Genomic DNA, 24,951 nt, shown 5'->3' with positions numbered 1-24,951 from the left:
CTAGCCTGGAAGGGTCTGGGGAGCGAGCGCGCTCCCGGACCCCCCCGCACGTGTGACCAGCGGACCCGATGTCCGCCGGTCACTCTGCGATCGTCGGGGGAGAGGGAGAATGTCAGGCAGCTTGTGTAAACAAGCCACCTGTCATTCTCCTCGCTGTAAAGACACTGATCACACGGATCTACTATGTAGATCCGTTGATCAGTGTCCTTACAGCTCAAGCCACAGCCAATCACAGTAGAAAGCACGCCCCTAGGGACACACACAGCCCCTCCCTCCCAAATAAAGTTAACCCCTTCACTACCAGTGTATTTTTACAGTAACAGTGCATATGTATAGCACTGATTACTGTAGAAATGTCACTGGTAACCCCAAAAGTGTCAAAAATGTCAGTCAAGGGTCCGATCTGTCCGCCACAATGTCGCAGTACCGCAAAAAAAAAAAAAAAAAAAAAAAAAAAAAAAAAAAATCGCAGATCGCCGCCATTACGCGTTAAAAAAAAAAACAACAAAAATGACAAAAATCTTTCCCTTTGTTAGTAAACGCGATAACTTTTGCGCAAACGAATAAAAATACGCTTTTTGCGATTTTTTTTACCAAACATAGGTAGGATAAAACAAATTGGCCGAAAATGTTAAAAAATTTTGATTTTTACATTTTTTTGGGGGGAATTTCATATAAAAAAAGTGAAAAATATTGCTATTTTTGCAAAATTGTCGCTCTTTTTTTGTTTATAGCACGTGATCAAAAAATCGCACAGGTGATCAAATACCACCAAAAGAAAGCTCTGTTTGTGGGAAAAAAAGGACGTCAAATTCGTTTAGGTACAGCGTCGCACGACCGCGCAATTGTCCGTTAAAGTCACGCAGTGCCGAATCGCAAAATACCCCCTGGTCTTTTAGCAGGAAAATCCTCCGGGGCTTAAGTGGTTAAAGAAGGCAGCTTGAGCTTTGCTTATGTAATGATGTAGAACTACAAAGATAAGAGGAGCACCCTGTGCTGCCCCCTTGAACTTTAGGCTGCCTGTAGATGTATTACAATCTATAGCCATTTCGATTCACTTCTGTTGAAGGGGACTGTTGGAAAACCAGAACCAATATACTGCAGCTGCTCAGTGTATTTTGACAGCGGAGGAGTCCTGCTGTCAAAATACAAATGGCACAGCAGAGGAGTCCTGCTGTCAGAATACAAATGGCACAGCAGAGGAGTCCTGCTGTCAGAATACAAATGGCACAGCAGGGAGGATCCTCCTATAGGAAAAACCTCTTCATTTGTTTTTTTCCCTTTGACCAGTCTTTGGGCTAAATCAGAAAAGAAAAACAAGGCATTTATGGTCTGTCTGGCGTTGTGTAACTCACTTGTCTGCAGCTTCTGTTCTGAAACCAGCTACATATAGAATGTTAAATCATTTTGTACTGCATGACAAGTGCATGATTACCTGGTCTTTTTCAGGGTACACTCCTGCTCGAAGAAATGAGGCTTTCCAGCTATCTACGTCCTCTTGAGAGTCACAGGCAAGTTCTATCTGCCGTAGATCCTTATACACGTTCCTACAATGACCATACAAAAGACATCTGCAATCAGGCCAGTAGCGCTGTTCACACATTCATAGCATATGCGTTATTACAGAATGTAGGTACACATTTTTGGAGGTCGTGGTTACTACAAAAATAATGGGGGGGGGGGGGGTGAACAAATATAGTGTAACACCATTTATTGCGAGAGTGGAGGAAACTGGCTCTAAGACAAGAGATTGGTAGACAGAGAAGCAAAGGGGGATTGTTATATATATATATATATATATATATATATATATAAAAACATTTATACTCATCTACCTGGGTAGATGACGCATCAATTCAGAGTCAAACCCAGATAATCCAATTTTCTTAATGGAATCAGAGAAGACTTCTGGTAATTTAGGAGCCAACCAAACTCCTTTATGGTCTGTATAGTGATTTCCACCTCTTCCATCAAGGCAGAAGGGGACTCCGCTTGCAGGAGGTTGCCCAGGTAGCCCAGCATAGCAATCCCCTGCTGACATAGCAATGCCAGAACCGGGGTCCATCACTTTTGTTAAGACCTGAGGAGCGGAGGAGAGACCAAAGGGTAACGCTGCAAACCGATAATGCTCCTCTCCCACAGCAAAACGGAGGAAGCGCTGGTGTCGGGTACATATTGGAATGTGCAGGTAAGCATCGTTGATGTAGATAGAACAAGATTTTCCCCTGTATATCAGAACCTGATGTTGGCTGCCATCATCTCAATCATAGGTATAAAAGAAGAGGTTGGGACTTTAAATGAAAGCCGTGATCATGTAGGCAGAAAACTCAATCATAAGAGAAAAAGGAAACCAGGTTTCCAGTGTGTGTGTGGGACTTTAAAACAGCAGCTCAAACATCAGTATTAGTAAAGATTAAAATGTTTGAAATATAAAAAAAAGATTTATACATATACAGGACAGAAACTTTCTAAAAACTTGTTTTACAGCCAATTGAGTATGTGATCACAAAGAGATAAGATGATTCTTCAAAGAACCAACGCATTTCAGAACTATGACAAATGGTGCCTAAGCAAACTTGATGAAGCACCAAACCTCATATGCCATAAAAAGTGACTAAAAATCACATAGAATATTGAGCAATACATGGTGCAAGTACATAGTGTAAGTAAGATTAAAGTCCCAAGATGAAATCCACAAGGAGGTGCAGTGATAAAGATGTACTCAGTTTCCAGTCACCCAGTGGTCCTAGGATAGTGACACACTCATCTCCTTACCAGAACAACGATATAAATCTGCCTGTATAGATGTCATCACAGCGCCCTTAGCAAGGTAAAATCTCCTCCAACAGGTAACCAGGAATAGGACCAAGAAAGGGTAGTGTCTGGTCTGATGTCACTCGAGGTGTGTTCCCATGGTACCATACAAAAGAAAGGGGCTCGATAGTGTAATACAGTCACACACTTTATTTAGGTAAATAAAATAAAACTCACATTTGAAGTTCAAGTATAAGCAGTAGGAAGCCGGCCGGCTCACAATAGCCCGTCCTCTGGGCAGCGCGGTGACGTCAGCACGCCGTACCCTACACGCCCGTCTCAACAGACTTCTGATGGGGACCAGACACTACCCTTTCTTGGTCCTATTCCTGGTTACCTGTTGGAGGAGATTTTTGCCTTGCTAAGGGCGCTGTGATGACATCTATACAGGCAGATTTATATCGTTCTGGTAAGGAGAGCAGTGTGTCACTATCCTAGGACCACTGGGTGAATGGAAACTGAGTACATCTTTATCACTGCACCTCCTTGTGGATTTCATCTTAGGACTTTAATCTTACTTACACTATGTACTTGCACCCTTTATTGCTCAATATTCTATGTGATTTTTAGTCACTTTTTATGGCATATGAGGTTTGGTGCTTCATCAAGTTTGCTTAGGCACCATTTGTCATTCATCTGACTTATGTTTGCTTATTATCACTCTTAGTGCAGCTCTTTTATCTTATTACTCTTGGTGTAGTCTCACTTATAGCTGCTGCTTCTTTCTTTGACATTTAGCACGGTTACATTACTTTATTTCAGAACTATGCCCTTCTTCAGGAATAATACAGAGGAGCTATAATAATTCAAAAGGTATTTCTCTAGAACAGAAAAATATATAGAAAACATTGTAAGATGTGTTCTACAGTACGAATTTCCTGATTGGTATGTCCAACTTGACTATATATACCATCAAAATCTTATTATAAAACATCAGGCTGTGTAGATAGAATTTAAAATAGGAGTCAGCGTTTCGCAACCATCGCCAGGCACCAAAGGACTAGAGGATCCAGGGGCTGGGCAGGCAAAAAAAAAAAAAAAAAAAAACTGTCCGTTAGATTTACCAGTAACTGTTTCTACAAACCTTCCAGGACGGTCGGCAAAAAAGTACCCACAGAGGTGCCCACGTACTGTGGATCGCCGATGTTACTCTGCCCCCCAGGGGGAATGCACTATGAAAGATAGTAAATTGCTGTATAATAGATCCATAGATATCCCCTCTGTGTCCCACTATATCTAGGTCTTATCTGTTCCAAATTCAGCTTCCATTATAAGTATAGTTACCTGAATATTTTGCATATTATTGAAGGCTCAGATACAGGAAAATGTCCCTTTAAGTGGAATTTCCACTTTAAGGCCTCTTGACCCCATGACATGCCACATTCCATTTATTGGGGGGGAACCCACTTTTCACTTCCGCTCGGGCGGAAGTTCTCTTCTCCCCATCCCTCCCTGCAATCTTCTGGGACACGTTAGAAGTCCCAGAAGATTGCCCGTCCAATCAGGATGTGCGGCACGACTCAGCAAGCCCTGGGCGCACTCAGCTGTGAAGCTGCAAGCTGTCACAGCCGGGTGCCCACACTAGTGATGCCGGGGGGAGAAGAAAGAACTTGGGCTCCCGTTGGCCGCATCGCTGGGACCATGGGATAGGTGAGTGTGTGTTTATTAAAAGTCAGCAGCTACACTTTTTGTAGATGCTGACCTTATAAACACAAAAACCAGTGCAACTCCGCTTTAAGAAGGATCTGAATTAATCCATGTGGAAATCCTAGAAGGAAACAGATGGGTATAGATTGTCCATGGAAGAGTAGTCTAATGGTAATATGGTTTATATATGATCTGGTATAACCATATGGAACGTAATTAAGTTTACCTGCTGTGGGAAGATCTACCTCCACAAATTAAGCTGGGTCCGACTTGGTCTTGTTAGGAATAAACCTAAGGAGATGCAAATGGGTGCAGAATCTCCATGAAGAAATGAGGTCTCTGTCCCATCGAATATAGCCATTATACAAGTTAAATTTACCTGCTAGGTCTGAGTTGTGTGACCGATCTCATGGGCGCTGTGCCAAAATGGATTCCTCCTGGGTACTTTTGTGCTGGCCAAGTCCCTAGATCCTCTGGTCCCTTGGTGCCTGGCGATGGTTGCGAGGTGCTGACTCTCATTTTAAATTCTATCTACACGGCCTGATGTTTTGTAGGAACACTGATGGTATAGTCCAGTTGGACATCCCAATCAGGAAATTTGGCACTGTTGTACACATCTTATGTTTTCTATATATTTTTCTGTTCTATAGAAATACTTTTTGAATTACTATATCTCCACTGTATTACCCATGAAGAAAGGCATAGTCCTGAAACGCGTTGGGTTCTTTGGAGAATCTCATCTCTTTGTGATCACATACTCAATTGGCTGTGAGACATTTTAGAAATTTTCATGTATAAACCTTTTTTATATATCAAACATTTGATTTTATACAAAGATTGATGTTTGAGCTGCCGTTTAAAGTCCCACACACACACAGGGGGAACCCTTTTTCTCTTGATGTCGATAGAAGCAAGAAAGTCGCTCTTAATGAAGGGATGCCACCACCGCGCCCTTCTTTGGGGCCGTGAACAGGTTTGAATAAAAACCGTTCTTATACTGGGACAATCACTCCCTGAAGCAACAGGTCTTGCACCGCCCCAAAGAGAGCTTACAATCGGTCCGGGGACAAAAGTACATTGGAAAGGAAAGAACCTTTCCGGAGGGCAAGAATGAAACCAATCTTGTAACCGGACAGTATCACTTTTGTGGACCCATTTGTCGTTTACCAAGGAGATCCACAGGGCCCGGAAACCAGTTAAGACATCCCCCCCACTGCAGGCTGAAGCCGCCTTATCTGCAGGTCTAGAGAATCCCGCTCTCTCTCCTCCCAAGGAGGACTTGAAAGGTTTGGAACCCTTGTCAGTGGGAGGGACGAAAAAACTTCTTGTGAGCCGAGAAAGAAGCTACGTCTGACAAGGTTCTTTCCCCTTCCCAGACTGGAAGAAAGGTGCGCTTCCCCCCTATGAGGCTCTTAATGATGTCATCCAGGGTAGCAACAAACAGGCGATCGCCTTGAAAGGGCAAGTCGTCAGAGTTTTTTTTTTTTTTTTTTTTTTTTCACGTCTGGTTCGCAGACCAACACTTAAGCCACAATACATGCCCTAAGCACCACTGCCGAAATCGATCGCTTTGAAATCAGGGGAGCCGCGTCCAAAAAGGCACCGAAGACAAACTGAAGCCCCTGGACCAACTGGTCCGCCGACTCAGCAAAAGCAGGGGGAATCTGCTCACCTCTGTAGGTCATGCCGCAAAAGTTTAGCCCACTCCGTTAGCGTTTGTCACTATTGCTGGGTCAGCGCTTAGGCCAGTCCTGGCCATTGCCCTGGTGTCGCAAACTCTGCCTTCCTGTCAGCCGGATCTTTAAAAGCTGGGAGATTCCTCTACAGGAACAATGGTTGCCTTGTTGAACCTGGAGAAAGGGAGGGTCCACCACTAGTGTAACAGTCTACTTCTTGAGTGACTCCTCAAAAAAAAAAACATACCTCACAGCAGAGCATTTAGGAACCAAAAGGGGTGTTTTGGATTCTCCCATGATTTGACAAAATTTGTCAAAATAGGGATAACTTTTGCCATGCGAGAAGGCTTGTGGGTGCCAAAGTGGACTGGCACCTCCGCTGCAGCCTCAGCTGCATCCTCTATTTTTAAAGTTTCGCGCACAGATGTAATCAGTGCGTCAACCAGCGCCTTCGTGTGCAGCTACAGGTGTGAAGGAATCATTATCACCATCTTATTTTGCCAGCCAGCTGCCTAAAGGGCACCTCCACCCAAGAAACAAAGGACTCCAGGACTGCCGTTAGTGCATCAATGGAGGACTGGGACCCAGAAGGACCTGCAGCCTCTGAGAGGGGGTCAGGTGAGAAGACTCCATAAGTAAAAAAGGTGAGCCACCACAAAAAATGTCTAGCACTGCTATGGGACACCACCACCCCGCTGGTAGCATCACCGGGTCACCAGCAAGCAGAGCACCCCACATCCTGCAGTAGAGAGCGATGGACCACACCAAAGTAGCACCTGTCTGCTCCATGTGGGGCGTCCAAGGGAAAGGAAAACCCAGGAGTCAACACCAGGGGAAAAAGGAGGAGCTCCCAGAGCCAAAACGCTGCCCAGAGGCTCCCGTCATGACTGCTGCTCTATTAGCACGCCGGACCAACCAAACACGGCCACAAGACTACACAAACATGGCCGCTGGCAATTATTAGAAACACACTACCCTAGAGAGGGGGGGGGCATGGGTTACCAAGATGACCCCCAGGGACCACCAAATCGCCCAGGGGGCAGTCTGAGAAGGGGAACCCGCAGGTCCGACTGATCGCAGGGTGGGGCCCGAGTCCATCCCAAATCCATCCTGGGGGAGGGACAGCTACTCGCAATACCAGGAACCAGGCGGGCACCACTCTAGACAGAACCTCCTTCACCATCGAAATGGGGCGGGGGTCTGTTGGCCAGGAGAAAAACTAGGACTCAGGCCGAGACCTAGCCATAGGCGACCTCGCAGGCCAGCCCCCATCCAGTGGGGATATGTCACGCCCGAACTAGCGCGCTGCTGTGATCTGCACGTGCCTGCTGGCCAGACTAGGGGGTGACCACTGGATCTAGATATCCAGCCCATTGCCCAGTCTGGCAGTTCATTGTAAATCTCGCAGGATAAAAAAAAAAAAAAAAAAAAGAGAAAAAAAAAAAAGCCATTTAAAAATTAAAAACATGTCTATGAAGGGAGGTGTATACCACCTAGGACTGCCAAGTCTTTTTTCTGCCTAGTATCCTACTCCTGTAAATGGCAATATAACCCTGAGGTTCGGAATAATGGAGGGCTGTGTCCTAGTGTCCTATGAATGAAACAGAAATAGGGTTATTAACCTTTTTGGCAATAGAAAAAAAAAAAAATAAGGAGCTGATAATGGCATACTGTGTCCTATTGACTTCAACGCAAAATCGAGTTCCATTGACCGAAATTTTAAAATAGTCAATAGTCAGCCACATTTAATTAAAAAAACAAAAAAAAAAACCCCCACAAAACTATCCATTTCAGTTTTCCACCAAATGCATCCTGAAGTTTCATTTCAGTGCACCCTTAGTGAATTATTACAGAAATAGCACTAAAGATTTAAATGTTTAGACAAAAAAATGGACACTATAATAAGAGCATTTTATTGGATATCACTACCGTAGCTAGCATGTGGAAAGAATTATTAGCATCCCCCTTACCTTCTGCAAACGTAAGGCTCAGTTCACATGTATGCAAGTTTAATGCTTTTTAAAACCCATTCAATTTGCATGTCATGTGAACCAGCAGCCTTCTCTAAAGAGCCAGTTCACATATCTGCGGGGCAGCCGCAGTCCATTTGTAAAGAGTGTCCTATACCTTTTTAAGTCTGGTTTAGGTACAATTTCACATAGAAATTCAGACCTAAAACTCACCTGTACCAGTGAACAAAATGGCACCGACTCCTTTTAGAAACCGCGGCCGGATATGTGAACCGAGCCAAGCAGTTCAGGTTCTGAGCCATAAATATACTCAGGGGTAAGGGAGGCAGAACAAGTTTTGGCTGTGGTCAACTGCTGTTTCTATAAGTGGTGACAGCCTTTGGAGTAAATCAGACATGTGGCCAAATTCTGCTTTAGGCAAACAGGTTGCATGTTTGTGAGGGAGCTGGATTCATCAGAATGGAGTGGAGGCAGTGACCTTGCTCTTGAACAAAGGAACAGATATCAACCTGAAAGGAACTTGGAGCTTCCTCACGGCCTGCAGCGGAATTTGATACTTGGCCCATGTGCTCCTGCCCCAAGCGCCTGTAATCTGCCATTGCCAAGTGAGGATCTTCCCCCGCAAGGTACTGACAGAATTGATGTGAACTAAGGGGTTTAAGCATGTTCAGTATAAAGATATGTATTACCCCAAGCACTGAATGAGTTCCTGCAACTGTGTCTGAGGTTTAAGGCAACAGGTATGACCGCAAGCTTTGAGATCCATACCCAGAGAAACTTCAAGTAATAAGGTGGGAAAAAAATGACCGCCATATTAAAAAGATGTATACTATACTTTTAAGTGCAAGTCTGAACAAAGACAATAACCAGAGGAAAAAAAAAAAAAAAAAACATTGCACATTACTTTATAACCTGTACCTAATCACTGATGTGTCTTGTAGGAAAAAATATATATATAAATGTATTGTGTACCACAAATCCAAGTAATGATCCAATAAGACATGCACAGCCAGAAACCAATGTGTAAAAGGTACAGGGGAACACTGTCTTACATTGCTGGTCATGTCCAGGGCACAGGCTTTGCCCGTCACAATGGGCACATGCCCTAGAGGTCTTCAGGGTCTGCGTGCCAGAGGAAAAGACCACAGCCCTGGATGTGTGTTTGAACCCTGCAGCTAACTACACTTATCACAACATTTGTGCCAAGGTGAGCGCTGAATACAGAATCCAGTGCTCAAAGCAAGAACAAATTCCTGTGCCCTGTACTCGAGGACTAAGCACAAAAGGCTAGAATCCCTGGAACTTTTTATTATAGAACCCCATACAGCAGTATAGCCCAAAAGGGAATCAAATCTTTCCCCACTCTACTCAAAAAAATAAAAATAAAGTTTTAGCTGGACATGCACTTAAAGCAGATGCTAACATATCTAAAGTAATTAATACAGAATGCATTAAAGAAAGCTAAAAGCGCATAGAACCAAACCTGCATTTCAATAAGTCCTATCAATACCCAGTACGATATAAATCTGCAACAGCTTACACATGGCCCCCTGGCTTCTCACCTTGATTCTGTGTTAAAAATGGCAAAGATGTGCTTGTTGGACATGAACCCTTTCTCTACATCTCGGATCTTCAGGTTGTCAAGAGGCAGCATGTATTTCTTCTCTTTCTCCTGCAGGGGCAGAGGAGAGCTCATCAACGTGTGACCTAGTACAAGTTACCAGCCACAGGTACCATTTTCTATTAGCGATGAAATCTTATACATGCAGAAAAAGTGGGCTATACAGTTTATTAGTAATTTTTTTTTAATAACATAATAGTTACTGACAATTTGTAAGCAAAAAGGCTTTAATATACAGTCTAAAAAAGCAGATTTTTATTCTATGTTTAAAACTTCTGGCTGCCATGATGGCACTCGGGCGCAGCAACTGCGAGCAGCTAGGAGAGAAAACAGTTAATGGAAGGCAGCTTATGTTACTGCTAGCAATGCAACATCTGGAACAGTTTAAGTGTCTGGGAGGACTTTTGGCTGAGGCCTATGCTGCTTCCACATGGAGGCTGCTGGATGCAGAGCCCCCCAGCCTCTTAACCCCTCCTCTCTCACTTCCTGTAGAGCCACAAATGTGCTTCGAAGGCAGCAAGCATTTCAATGCCACGTCACAGGAGCCTGGATATCCCTGGGCTCGCTCTGCAGCATCCACTCCTGCAGCGATATAGGGAAGCCAGGTAAGAGCCGCAGCTGGGGTTCAACTTTTTGGTAGGTAATCTGCTTTCCACCTCCTCCTAGAGGATGAACAGGGATACATAGATAGGGAGGGTGCTGGGGGGGAGACTGCGTATAAAAGTAAAGAGCAAGAACAGCATTGCTATCTGGTTACCTAATGCATGAGAAACACCCTGAGAAAAGCATTCCATTCAGTTATTTATGGGGAAACACTGTATACATTTAGAATTTCTGGTGATAACGCAGTATGAGTGGTACAGAGAAAGGGGAAATCAACCCCATGTCCAAAGTGTGTGTGGCGCCGTGTACGCCCTTGCTTTTTTTTTTTTTAAATGAGTGCAAGAGATGGAGCATGTAGTATAAAAACTGGAGTAAGCTGTGCAAAAAAAAAAAAAAAAAAAAAAAAAACTTGCTGCACTGATTAATTGGATTACAAAAAAAAAAAAAAAAATATTTCTGCCTTTTCCCTATTGCTTCTATCTGCACTCACAAAGGACAGCTAAAGGATTCTCATTTAGAGAATATATATAGCTGTTCAAGTAATCCTACCCTCTACCATGAGATGTACCACTGCTACTTTTAATCTCAGCACTGCAAGGAGCAGTGGCAGATCTTTGCCGCCAGAATCTGGTGATGCATGCTAGAAAGGACTTTAGTTTTTTTTTTTCCCCTTGGGAAAACTCGAAAAAAGTTTAAAATAAGTAATTATCACTTTATAGTTTCCAGTAGTATTTTAGTCAATTGCATCTGTTAGATTATTAAAGCTACAGCTGGCTGCACATTAAAATTTTCAGCTCTCCAATTTACAAAGATTAACTAGCTGTATAATATGAGAGTTGGATTGGATGTAATCTGAATGTTATTTTGTTGATGCCTAAGATAAAAATCTGTGAATGGCCAATTTAAGGCTCAAAAACTAGGATTTTAAACTAGAGGATTGATCCAAGTTTCACAAAGTAACCAGATAGTGCAGTGATTTATAAGAAACAGTCGATACAAAGCCATCAATTAGAAAAACTCCTCACCTTTTGTTACAGGTTCAGCACTGTTCATCCAAGCCCTGATCACTAGAAGAACTGTTCCAAGTCTCTCCAAACCTGCCTGCCCCGCAGAAGTGAAACCTGAAATTCTTTACGTTTTTTGCTATGTCCAACTGAAAAACGGTCTGTGCCATGCCAGCCTTAAAGCTTGCAGAAAGAGTTAGAAGCCACTGGGGTCAATTATGAAAACTGGATAAAACAAATAAAACCCTGATGTTCTAAGTGTGGCTGTCTCACATACCAACCAATTTACCCTTGTGTGTGACAGTGGAATATTTCCTACAGGACTGTGCTACTCTTCTGCTAGTTTACTTTGATCCACTTTTCATAATCCAGCCCCTTTGTTGCCTTGCTAACCAGAATTGCTAGCTCTAACTCTGCTCTAGATTTTATGAACTGGGTCCAGTGAGGATAGTGGCATACAGGGTTAACAGGACCTCAGGGTCAGCTTTAGACGCCAAGGTCACCAAATTGCTAAGGGCGAATTGCTGGAGAAGTTAGTTTGAAGATTTAACTCCGCTAACAAAGGCGGGAGCACATCTGGCGGTCAGACGGGCACAAAGACGTGACTATTCTGCAGTTCTGTGAGGCACAGGAAGTGGCGAGGAATTTTCGTGAGCGTCGCCGGCTGGGATTCTGCAATTCAGAGCCTGACCCTGTTTTCCCAGTGTTCAGACTACGTGTTCGTTGGATTGTGAGTGAACAGTAGTCTACACACTGGTTAAACTGGGATGGACAATCGTCGACATGAAGACACACGGGACCTCGAACAGGAGACACATGGAAAGCAGATGTGTGTGAGCTAATGTTAGAATGCAACTGCCTCAAAAGGTGTTCTAAAAATACTTTTGCTTTTCAGTCTTACAGTATTTTGTGTAGCTAGTTCATGTTATTTAGGTGACCGCTTCATCCTCAAGGCTGAGGCTACAACTATTTTTCTACCAGAACTGCTGTTAGCCATCTAAAAACACAACACTAGTCCCAAAACTGTATATATAATGTCAATACTAGAATCAGAAATAGGGAAGGCTGCAAATGCAATCTGTGCCAGTCACCCCAGTTCTGCCTAACAAATGTCCTTTCCTTATTCTGTTAACTTTGTTCTGTCATCCTTAAATTACTTTTCAAGTCACTGTGCCCACCTTGTCCCACTTTTATTTATCACTACGAGGGCTCACACAAGGATCACAATAAGACCTCATGGCTACCGGTCTTTAGTACCATTTCAGGAGAGCCCGGTGTTTTGGCACGGCCGCACCATCAAACCCCACTACTGTGGAAATGTATAAACAGCGGAGAGCTGCTGTGGCTGGATAGTGCACTATTGTTTAGGACAGTATGTGTCCAGAATGCAAGCAGGCTGTGTTCCGGGCATTCATCTCTGGGCACATACTACCCTAAAACTTTAACACTCTGTACACCGTCCAGCCACAGCAACTTTGAGGTTCTGAGTTCTACAGGCTGCCGGGAGTGGGGTTGACGGTGCATGCTAAAGCCTTCTGCCTGCACCAAAATTCTGCAATCTCGTGCACTGGGGCTAAACAGCCAGTGTGCATAAGACCTTAAATGAAGACTCCATAGGTGCACAGAACAAAATGGCTGCTGGAGTCATCCTACCATTACTGCAGCGGTCAGTCACAAAATAAATAACAGCCTTAAGAGAAATGCAGTGCATCTGAAGAACATTTTCAAGTTAAGTAGATAGAATAAGGTCCCAAATTGGAACCAGTGTGTGGTCAGCAGAGGCACCCATTCAATAAAAGGTGCTTTCAAGTGGATTCTTCAGGAAGGTTGGTATATACTGATCATGAAAACAGGTTAAAACACCATCAACGCGTTTCGTGGCTCTTTAGTAGCCATTCCCTCAGGAAATTGTGTACAGTACACTTAAATGGGTGGTATCTGTGGGCCTTCCTTCAGCCCAGAGGATACAGAGAAACCAGTATACTCTGGGCTGAAGAATCCACTTGGATGCACCTTTATTGAATGGGCATCTCTGCTGACCACACACCGATTCCATTTTGGGGCCTTATTCAATCTACTATTATTCACTGAATCTCATAGCAACCTGGCGTGGTGCAAGATTTTCCAGAAAATTGCCGACAAGCATTGAGTGGTACCGCTCATGGTCTACATGGAGACATTCTCCTCAAGTGCTGAAATAGGTGGATTGACCCTAGAACGGGTATCCAGTAACCTTATGAACGTGAGTATACGCTTACTACACTCTTTGACTTACTTTTCTCATACATTCAACTGAATACTACCCTTCGAAGGATCTCCCTAGTAGCTTTTAAAACTCTTTTTTGGTCTTCCTCCATGTTTCTGCTCATCTGAAGCACCACTAATCTATCAATTTTTAAGTCAAGTTGCTCCTACACAACTTCAAAGAAAACAAGAACCACAAAATAAAAAAATGACAGAAGTTGGATGTAATTTTCTGGAGTCCCTGATGCTCTACAATGAATGCTGATCCATCATAAATACATAAAGATCCATGGAAATACATTGCACTAAACCACTAACATGTATACAAGGTTTTTTTTTTTTTTTCTGTCAAACAAGTAAGCGTAAAAAGAGATTTATTTTCTTGCGCAAATGTAACACTTTATAGCTGAACTCCAGGCAAACGGCTAAATACACAGGCAAAATACATAAAAGTGAGCAATTTTACCTAACAGCAGATTTTTTGTGTGTGTTTCTATCAATCTAGTCCTGACATTTACATAGCTCAGCCACACCTCATAGCCCTTTCTGGCAGGACTGGAGACCTGATCTTTTTTTCGGATTTGGTTAGGTAGTATAAATCCTCTTTTTCCAGAAACTCTGTCCTGTATATACACATGTAGCACAGAGCAAACCGCAAACATATGCTCCATAAACACTTTGATCATGATCCAGTGGCAGCTGCAGTCTCCCCTGTCCTGTTACACTTCCCTGCCCCTCATTTCAGGTAGCACATATATATCCAAGCATTCCATGTGCCTGCATCCCCAGACATTTACAAAATGAATGATTTCAATCTTGGGCACAGACAGTGTGCTCCTACATAGTCCTTTCCCTGGAGTGTGCACCAGAAGATAGTTCCATAAGACCATGCAGGCCAAGGAGCCACCCTGGAAACCAGAAAGAGGAGTCCCCCATCAGGGGAACAGGTGATACTGCAGGAAAAATGAACTTGCCACATTGAGGAGCTGCAGACAGCTGCAGAAAATGCAAGTTTTTAGGTCAGCTGTTAAATTTTATTTTACCTTTTTTAAGTTCAATATTACTTAAAGTGAATGACAAGTCGCTTTTAGAAAAAAAAAAAAAAAAAAAGTTATAACTTGCCTCCTCTGTGCAGCTGGTTTTGCGCAGAGCAGCCTGGATCCTCCTCTTCTTAGGTCCCTCATTCCTGCTCCTGGCCCCTCCATCTTATTGAGTGTCCCCCACAGCAAGCAGCTTGCTATGGATGCACTCGAGCCGAGCTGCAGCTCCATGTGTCCATTCAAACACGAAGCTGCCATTTGGCCACCCCCCCCCCCTCTCCTCTGATTGGCTGACTACAATGGCGCTGTGGCTTTATCTCAACCAATCAGGAGGGAGTCCCAGGACAGCATGGAAAAAAAAACAAAAAAAAAACACTTTCCTGAGTTTACAACTCCTTTAAAGTTAATGTACAGGTCTTGTCCCACGTGAAAAGAGAAGCAGCAGATTGATTTTATCAGAATGTGTCTTGTTAGCACAGCTGACTGGCTTCTTTTCCCTCTACCAATCTGAGCTCTGTACAGGGACTGCAAGAGGCCGTTACAAAGTCAAATTCAGGTACAAATCATGCTTACATAAAAAAAAGAAAAAAAAAACATAAAAATATATATTTAGATCAGGGCTCGACAAACCCCGGGCGCCAGGTCACATTGGCGACTAGAATTAGCGACCTGGCGCCTGGGGTGCCCTGCAGGAGGTGTCCTGTCCCTTTTGTGTCCCCCCCCCCACCTCCCCGAGTGCACGGACTACCGCGCCATCCGAAAATTGAGGCCCCCGGCTTTTCGGCCTTCTTCTGTGAGATGAGAGAGGCTTCCAACGTGGAACTCGCGCCCTCTTGTTGTGGCCTGGAGTTTCACAAGCAGTCACTAATGACCGTTTCCACTGCCTGTTCTCAATGCCTGCCCATCTCCTTCCCAAGAGGAGATGAGATGGATGTTTTTGCAGGCTTCATCTCCCTGTCCACTTACCTTTGCTTAAAGGTAAGTGGACAAGGAGTGTGGTTATTATTTATTTATTAAAATAAAATAATAATAATAAATATTTTTTTTTTTCCAATTATTGAAAAAAAAAAAAAAAAAATTATATATATATATTTTTATCATCTCCCTGCCATGCCACAGCCACACAGCCGAAGACCCCTTTCACACGGGCTGTCTGATCAGGTCCGCCTGTCAGTTTCTCAGGCAGACCTGACCGGACCCTTCAGTCTCCTCTATGGAGCGGTAATCTGCCGCCATCTGATCCTGTCAGCCAAAAACAGACGGATGGTGGTTCAATTTTCTATCCATTGCGTGGATCGGATCAGATGGCATTGGATGGAAACAGACAAATGGTCTGTTTCTATCCGATTGCCCTATAGAGGAGAGCGGGGTTCTAGTCGTATTTATGTGTAAATTTAGTATCAGTTTTTTTTTTTTAAATAAAGCTTGGTTGTTAGTTAAAATAATTAAAAAAAAACTGCCTCCTAACTTTTTTAGCTGGCTCCTAGATTTCAGGCAAATTTGTCAAGCCCTAATTTAGAGGATGTATTAATACATACCAGCATTAATGTGTGCCTATTTTAGCTACCTGGAGTTCAGCTTCAACAAATCTTTATAAAATAAGACCCAAATCTAATGCATCCCCCACATTGTCCCACTTTACCTCTTCATCTTTATACCAGGATAGGGACTCTGCTGTCAGCACGAACCAATATTCCTTGGAGCCTCCTTTCATGATGCTGATGTTGTTGATGGTCAACCAACCTCTCCTGATCACCTGAAGAGAAAAAGAGGGGGAAAAAGTACAACATGGGGGTGGGAGATAGGAAACAAAGGCAGGAGCCGCAGTATTTGTCTGATGCTATAATAAGGCTACTCCCATATAATAAAAAAAAAAAAGAAAAATTTCTGCAACTAAAGTTGGCCATACATTATACAATTTTCTTATTCAATTTCCTTTACATTTACCTTCAGCTGTGTAGTGCAAAGGCCTGCCTGGCTGCATACAAGTTGCAAGTGTTTACATTTGACCGCATATTGTATGGTTTTGGTAAATCTAAAAAGGAAAATTGTATAATGTATAGTCAGCCTTTGCTATAAATATTACAGGAAAAAGAAATCCTTTTTGTCCCCTACAATCTCATCCTAGCTGACACCTAAAACAGATTAAGGTTTCATGTATTAAATCAGAACTATGGACAAAATGATCCAGGTAAAAACATTTTTGTTGGAAGGGGGCTCAGAAAAGAAAACTGCTGAGTTGACAGACTACAACAAACAGAATAAGTAACTTATTATGCCCAGAGTTCCACTTTAAGACCAAGAAAGTTTAAAATGACCCAAGTCAAATGGCTAGTGATATTCGGTACAGCACAGCTAACATTTATATTAAATTCCCCAGAAGCTGCTGAAAAGTAAGCTCTACATGGTTGCGGCATAACAACGGTCTTAGCAAAATTACAATGAAAATTAACCAGTGCTCCTAACCCTCATTGAGAGAGGGAACTGCTCTCATCAACCATCTCTATTCTCCCTTTTAATTTAGTTAAGCAAAGTAAAAAACAAAAATAAAAACAAATGATTATTTTGGGCAACAAGAACCACATTTCTATAGCCCATTATGGTGCATAAGTCCTAAAATCAAACCCGTGAGCTAGCTTGTTTGAACCATTTACCATGATGTTACTACAGAGGTGCTCAATGACAGCCAAGTCTCATACCCAACACTTCTATTGCCTAACTTCCTGCAACCAGTGTGGGAGCAGGCCAGGAACACCACATTTCTAAAATGTTACCAAGCCTTCATCATTGGCAGGACCAAGTATGGGATCTACATCCTCCACCTTTGAGCATGTAAACTAATGTTTTAAGACACGGGTCTTCAAACTATGGCCCTCCAGTTGTTCAGGAACTACAATCCCCATCATGCCTAGTCATGTCTGCGAATGTCAGTTTTACAATGCCTCATGGGACGTGTAGTTCCACAACAACTGGAGGGCCATAGTTTGAGGATCCCTGTTTTAAGAAATAGAAGTGTTAATAGTATTTTTTTTTAATCAACAAAAAGGAAATCCTAACCAAATCAATATTTGGGATGACCACACTTTGCCTTGAAATCAGCATCAATTCTTCTAGGTACACTTGCACACAGTTTTTGAAGGAACTCTGCAGGAAGGTTGTTCCAAACATCTTGGAACTAACCACAGATCTTCTGTGGATGTAGGCTGCCTAAAATCTGCCTATTCATGTCATCCCAGACAGACTCCATTAAGTTAAGATCGGGGCTCTGTGGGGGCAAAAACCATTACTTCCAGGATTCCTTGTTCTTTACACTGCAAAAAAATAAAAAATTGGGCCACTGTATGAGAATGTCAATGTGGTAGTATGCTTCACATACTACCACATTATGACACGTGCATCAAAATGAAGCCACCCAGGTGCGCTGTCATAGCTGAATGGGCTTCCATCTTAGTTAAGGGGCTCCTGGCTGTTTAAATGACTGAGCCGCATCAACACTTCCGCACATGCACGCAGGAGTCACAGCCATGGCACAGCATGCCGTTCATTGAGCTCACACTGTGCATGTGCCTGTAACATCATTGGCTGCTACTAAAGTGAATATCTCCTAAATAGTGCATGTTTAGGAAAGATTTACTGTACCTACAGGTAAGCCTCATTATAGGCTTACATATAGGTAAAAAAAAAAAGGAGGACTTCACTGATGCCTTAAAAGCATTGGGTGCATTTTACGGGTTGTCCCTGCTGCAGAATAAATTTGGGGTCAATCACACACCTTCCTGATTGTACGGGATGAAGGAGAAGTATCCGCCTCTGTATTTCTCAGCATTGAGGACACCATTGATCCTGACTAAATCTCTGATTCCATTTGCAGAAATGCAGTCCCAAACTTGCAAGGAATCTCCACAATACTTCACTGTGGTCTGCAGACAGTCATGATTGTACCGCTTCCCAGCCCTTCGCAAACAAACTGCCTTTTGCTGCAGCCAAATATTTCTAATTTTGATTTAGAAGCAGCTGCCATTTTTTCTGCACAGAACATGGAAACAAAGCTAAGTGACTCCACTATGCATGAAAACATAGGGACTGGCGAGCAGAAAAAGGCTGCAGGTGCTCTGGACCGATGAGTAAAAATTGAAATATCCAGCTGTAGCAGAAGGCAGTTTGTTCGCAAAAGGCACAATAATGAGTGTCTGCAGGCAACAGTGAAGTATTGTGGAGGTTCTTTGCAACTTTGGGGCTGCATATCTGCAAATGAAATTAGAGATTTATTCAGGACCAATGGTGTCCTGAAAGTCAAGAAATACAGGCAGATACTTATCTGTCATGTCATACCATCAGGGAGGGTCTGATTGGCCCCAAATTTTTTTCTGCAGCAAGACTACTCCAAACATACAGCCAATTCAGAACTATCTTCAGTGGAAGTGATGGTTTGGCCCCCACAAAGCCCTGATCTCAACATCATTGAGCTGTCTGAAAATACATGGAGACAGAAGGACTTGAGGCAGCCAACATTCACAGAAAATCTGGGGTTAGTTCTCCAGGATGTTTGGAACAACCTACCTGCAGAGTTCCTTCAAAAAACTGTGTGCAAGTGTACCTAGAAGAATTAATGCTGGTTTGAAGGCACAGGGTGGTCACACCAAATATTGATATGATTTGGAGTTCTCTTCTGTTCATTTACTTTCCATTTTTTTAATTGATAAAAATTTGAAAAACACATTAGATTCCCAACTGTCACATTGGTTGTGCTCTCAACCAAACTGTCAAAACATCCAATGGCTGGTGTCATAACATGTACAGCATCATGGCAGTTGAAGATCAAAAAAAGAGGCCAAGATGACCACTTCCCTGGCTGAAAATGGGAGGGTTTACTTCCACTTTAACTGGTAACACTTCTATTTCTGAAAGCATTCTTCATTTACAGCATTTTTTCCACACCTATACACACACACAGACACACATTATATGTCTATAGCTTTCTATGCAGAATTCGGTCCTGGTTACACCCAGGAACTGTAGACAAGAAGGACCTCTTTGGTGTTTCTTAATTAGGCGTAAGCCACTAATCTCACCAATCCATAAACCAGGGAGAAATTACACATGGCAGAATGCTCATTAGAGGAGAAGAGGCATTTATAACATATACACCAGTTCCCTTCACATTAGTTCTGGAAAACAGTCCACTGTTCAAAAAAAAAAAGTGTGTCCAATTTTGGTTCAGGGCAATGTCAGGCGCAATGTGAAGCTCTTTTAGGGTATCCAAAAGCATATAGTTATCTTTTATTTGTTCCTACCCCATTCTGCCCAGCCACTGGGCACAAGGAAACAAATTACTGTCCAAGCTTTCTGTAGCAGAGGCTTACAGTACGCAGTCCCCAAACCCATGTGACATCACTATGGCATCCACACAAAACCAGCACTGTCACATGGGAGGAAGGGGAGCAAGTCGCATGCTCCTGCATACATGGAAGTATCAGGTATTTTCTTTGTGTGGTTGACCAAAGTAAATAAATGTGCTGCTGGATTAAGGGGCCTTAAAACAAACCTATTGTTTTGCCCTGTATGGACAAAGCACAGATTTGCTTCAAACGTGTCAATAATAAATATTACTACAGCCAACTTGTAAATTACTAAAAGTACAAGCTTTGGGGCTATCACCCAAATCGGTGATTTACTACCGAGTCCCTGACCCCAGAATAAGCATATGAATGTTATGTCCTGAAACCGGGTATGCACATGCTTGTTTGGAGTCAGTAAAGTTTGAGGTTCCAAATTAATAAGCATGGCAGCCCTGGATCCTATACCTTTAAAAACAAACTTAACATCTCCCACATTTCTATTGTGTGATTCTGGTAATTCCTATCCCTTAGTATTGCATTGTCTTAGGGTCAACAAAGCCTAATGGCCCACAAGAGTAAAGCGCAGGCCAGTGGGGACACACAGTCTGTTAGGAGTGTAAGGGAGGTGTCCTGCTCTACCCAAAAAGAATAAAGATCCTTTAGATTTTAAAAAGCGGCTTTCAAAAAGTTTGCCGCTTTTCCTCTTTAAGAGACCCGTGCCCTGCAGGATTCAGGCCTGACATTGCCCTTCCTTATGATTTAAATCATCAGTGCCACCTCCTTCCTTGTGCAGAAGTCCACCTTGTAACTTGTGATAGGTGATTGTAAGTTAGGACAGGGAGAGAGGACATGACAGAAAACCCAATAGGTTCAAAGCAATCCTGAACTGTGATTAAGCAACAAGACAAACCATTCTTTAGCCACTGAAGGAAAACTACACTTAGTGATAAAATTCAACAGAAATGTCTATGGGTAGATGAAAATGAGAAAGCATTCCTCCAAGCAAACTACACTAAGAATTTTAATTAAAACCTATTATAATTACAGGCTATGTAAGGCTTGTCATTTAATGGATATTTTTGTAAAATAAATTGCTCGTTCATTTTCCGTAGGGTAACAACGCCCCCTGCTGGATGTCAAGTTCCTATAAAATGTGTGACAAGCAATGGATTTGCTCCCAAGTCAAAGCACACATTTATCCCATGACAAGTCTTCTTTACCAGCAGAAATTCTCAATGAAAAGAAGGTGGTTATGGGAAAGAAAAGCTATTTAGTATGGGAAGGGAATAAATGCAGACTTTTCATCTGGCAAAAGCCTTCCTGAGCCATTCCAATGAGATAGAACCCTGCAGTTCTAGGCCTTTCCCAGCTAGGTATGCTTATATTCTAGCTTCAACTCTAATGCCTCGTTTCCACTGAGTGGAACGGTTTGGGTCGGTACAGTTTGGAATGGTTAGAATGGTCCGGTCTATTCAGGTGAGCGTTTCCACTGCAAGTCGGGCCACCAGGGACCATGCGGGGTTTACACCAAATGAGGTGTTTGTTTTGCCCTTTCATTTGACGTGAGCATTGAAGTTTTCCTGTCCGCCAATCAGTGGAATCTATCGTGTGACGCCAGTAGCTCCGCCCTAACCATACCATACCATTTCCTATGGCCCTACATCTGAAGCAGGACCAGGAATGGTGCGGTTTGGTTCGGTTGTATGGGCCACTTTCATAATGGAAACACCCAAAATAGCGTACCGTACCGATCCGAACCATTCCGCTCAGTGGAAACGAGGCATAAGTGAGCTAAATTAATCAATGTATGATAAAACAAGAAACGGCAAAATAAGATCAATATATTTTAAAGAAATGAGTAAGCCCACTTAACTGTGATTAAAAATAAAATATATGTTTTTTTTGGCCCTCTACCACATTTCACTAATTGCTGGTTAACCTTTGGCTAAAGCATGGTTACTCACACACAGCAAGTACTTACCAAAATCTCTCCCTGAGTTTGGGATAAGGAACCGTGAGATTAGGAGGATGCAGGAGTATACAATACAGGAACAAGGGTGAATTTTATGATAACAGAGTTATGGAGAGAGAGAGAGAGAGAATGAAGAATGTGGAGAACAAACACAGAATGGAACAGCAGCAAAAAGAAGAAAGGGAAAAAAATTACATGCAATTAATACACAGTTAATATTTAAATTCCCATTTTACCAACAATTGTTTTTAAAAAAGTCAGTAAGAAAAAAAAAATTAATATCAGTACATGCCAATTTTTAATATTAAAAATGCACGTGCATGCTTGTGCACAGAACACAGCAGTTTGGTGAGTTTAGAGGACGTGTGTGAGAAAGTCAGACAGGACAGAGTATGAGAAATGCAGTGCATTGTGAGGGTTCCAGAGTCATGCTATCCTTTGAGCTCTTGTGCAAGAGAAAATGGCTTCCCAGAATAATTCCAAAGACCTGAGAAATGTGCAATTCTACACAAATACTTGAAATCAACTTCTTCGTTAGGGAATAGACATAGGATATAAAGGTGCCCTCAGACCTAGCTGCTATTTGAGGTCTTCTCTATTAAAAAAAAAAGTGTCTGAAAGAAGGAGTGTTCTTTTCTCCCATAGCGACCATACTGTCCTCCTACAGCATGAGAGAAGGAAAAAAGGAAGGCATTGGGGTTTCTAGAGACAAAAGAACGTGTCCTTATTCAGACACTGATCATAGGTCTGAGAAACAGTGCAGTGAACCAAGTTGAAGAACTAAGGTTGAATCACCCGTGCCATATTGTTAATGTAGGACAAGCATAAGTTTGGCTGTGCAAGTGGCGGGTGGCCCTGCATTGTGTGAAGATTACCTGGTTGGGGACAGCCCTCTTCTTGTTGAGCTGTGTGTTTCTTTGTTGGGCACTAGATTAAATAAAAAGAAAAAGATAAAAATAGTACAGACATGGTTACAATACTGTGAACTACAATGGCTTAATGCAAACACTCCAGTTTTGTTAAATCAGGAAAAAATGCCTTTTCTATATCAGCTAGCGGCATGCGCTAATTTTAATGCTTTTCTGCAGTTCTTATGCGGCTTCTAAACTGTGAATAATGAAACCAGTCCAGTCAAAGCACCTGCTCAACTTTTTCAAATAGAGTAGTAGGTGGAAGGGCTTGCCTTCACTCAAATTACATAGTGGACCCCAGTCTTAAACACTTCACATTCTCATGCAGCACTTTTTGCAAGTATCTCAAAGAAGAAAGGCCAACACACTTACATTATCCCCCCTAATTTTAACACTTAACTGATTCTCCAACATTGGTATCCAACATGGAGATTAGACCCCAAACCTAAATCTCAAAACAAACTCTGAGTCCCCGTTCACATTAGGTCGCTCCGACTTCGGGGGCGACCTGTGAAGTCACGTGCACCGCGACTTGCACAGACTTCATCTAATGAATGTCTATGCAAGTCGCCTCCAGGTCGCCCCGAAGTAGTACAGGACCCTTTTTCTAAGTAGGAGCGACTTGTGTCGCTCCTATTAGAACCGGTCCTGTACTACTCAATGGACCCGACGGTGCGCGACTTGCCAGGCTGACCAAGTCGCCTGGCAAGTCGTAATAGTGTGAACCGGCTCTTAAAATAAACAGTTAACCATATCCCCTGCTAATAAGGCTATCCCCTTAATCTAATCCTTAAAAATGGAACCTAACCCTTACTACTAGCTTTACCACAATCCCAATTAAAAACCTCACATCTTTTTACTCTTTTGGAAACTCCTTGAAAAACTCCTGTACTCTTTACTAGAAGAGCAATAGCCATGCCCCCTCCCACCGTGCACCGGCCTCGCCCCCTCCCACCAAGCTGGGTTATACCTTCACCAAAAGGTGTTCTCACACAGACTTCTATTGCAAAAGGAAGGTGTGTGACTAGGTTTGTTACTGAGTTACGATTACCAAGAGTGCTAGTTCTGCATTTTGGACTGCATGGCCATATTAAGACCATGTGCAACTGCTGTAACAAGAATGTAGAGGTGAAACTAAACATGGAGGTGGTTAGTGCAAGGTCTTATCTATCAACATATCCATTTCCGTGGATTAAATTGGGTTGAATTCAGGTTTGCCCAAAAATTAAACACCTGAATTATTAGGGAGGATGCTTCATGCTGCTCCATTGGATTTAACAACAGATTTGCAAATCAAGACATCTGACTGATGCGCTCTTAGTTTGTAGCAGTGACATCTGCATACAAAATAAAGCTGTGACTTTTTTTTTTCTAAATAAAGATTTACAAATCTACAACTGAACTAGCTAAGCAATCGAGGGTCGAGACAAGCAGCCAGGCAGACATTACATAGGCACACACAAGCAGGAGACGTGCAGAATACCCACCCTGGGTTGAGTTCGGTATAACAGCTGGCATGTGAAAGAATGGGGGGAGCGAGTGATGATCGTGGAGGATGCAGAGAGAAAGAGTGCGGGTCATAAGTGACAGTGCAAAGAAAAACACAGGAGAGAAGTTACTGAGAGAGAGACAGACAACAGTAAACTGCGGAGAACACTAGGCAACCTAAGACAGGACCAAGTAAGCAAAAAGCAAGTGCGAGGTTACAAAATGGAGGGCGAAAACATGGCTGAATATATGCTCGCTTTAATTACTCTAAAGAGAAAAGACGCTATGATGATACCAAGGACAAACTATCCTATGTAGTTAGTTTCTGTAAGATATTAGATACACTTTACAGGGAAATTGTAACTGCTGATGTCAATCTATAGGGGTAAAAAAAAAAAAAAAATACAAACCTTTTACATGCAAAAGCAATTTAAAAAGCAGCATGTGTGTATGAATGCAGCTTAACTGGCCTACAAAATGTCTACCTCCCCCATGTGTTGGAAACATAGAAGAGTTACAGAAAAAATAAAAAATATTCATGAAGTCTGCACCTCTCCCCTCTTTTTCCCAAAGAGAAGTTCACATTTGGGGGCTTCTATGAAGTATTGCATCCGCAATCAAC

The 24,951-nt window shown here is 42.7% G+C and overlaps 1 protein-coding gene across 2 annotated transcripts in view; it reads right to left on the bottom strand.

The window, feature by feature from the left end:
* The window catches only part of DNM2 (dynamin 2), a 256,519-nt gene that overhangs the window by 51,845 nt on the left and 179,723 nt on the right, over positions 1 to 24,951 (bottom strand). For both annotated transcript variants that reach the window (XM_082254569.1, XM_082254568.1), the window contains exons 13-16: positions 22,806 to 22,857; positions 16,262 to 16,375; positions 9,670 to 9,779; positions 1,436 to 1,547 (exon numbers count right to left, since the gene is read on the bottom strand). In XM_082254569.1, coding sequence (XP_082110695.1) covers positions 1,436 to 1,547; positions 9,670 to 9,779; positions 16,262 to 16,375; positions 22,806 to 22,857 — 388 coding nt within the window. The remainder of the gene's footprint in view (positions 1 to 1,435; positions 1,548 to 9,669; positions 9,780 to 16,261; positions 16,376 to 22,805; positions 22,858 to 24,951) is intronic.

This window comes from Pelophylax lessonae, assembly GCF_965119305.1.
Source record: "Pelophylax lessonae genome assembly, chromosome: 4".
Lineage (NCBI taxonomy): Eukaryota > Metazoa > Chordata > Amphibia > Anura > Ranidae > Pelophylax > Pelophylax lessonae.
This window is presented reverse-complemented; position numbering and strand designations above follow the sequence as displayed.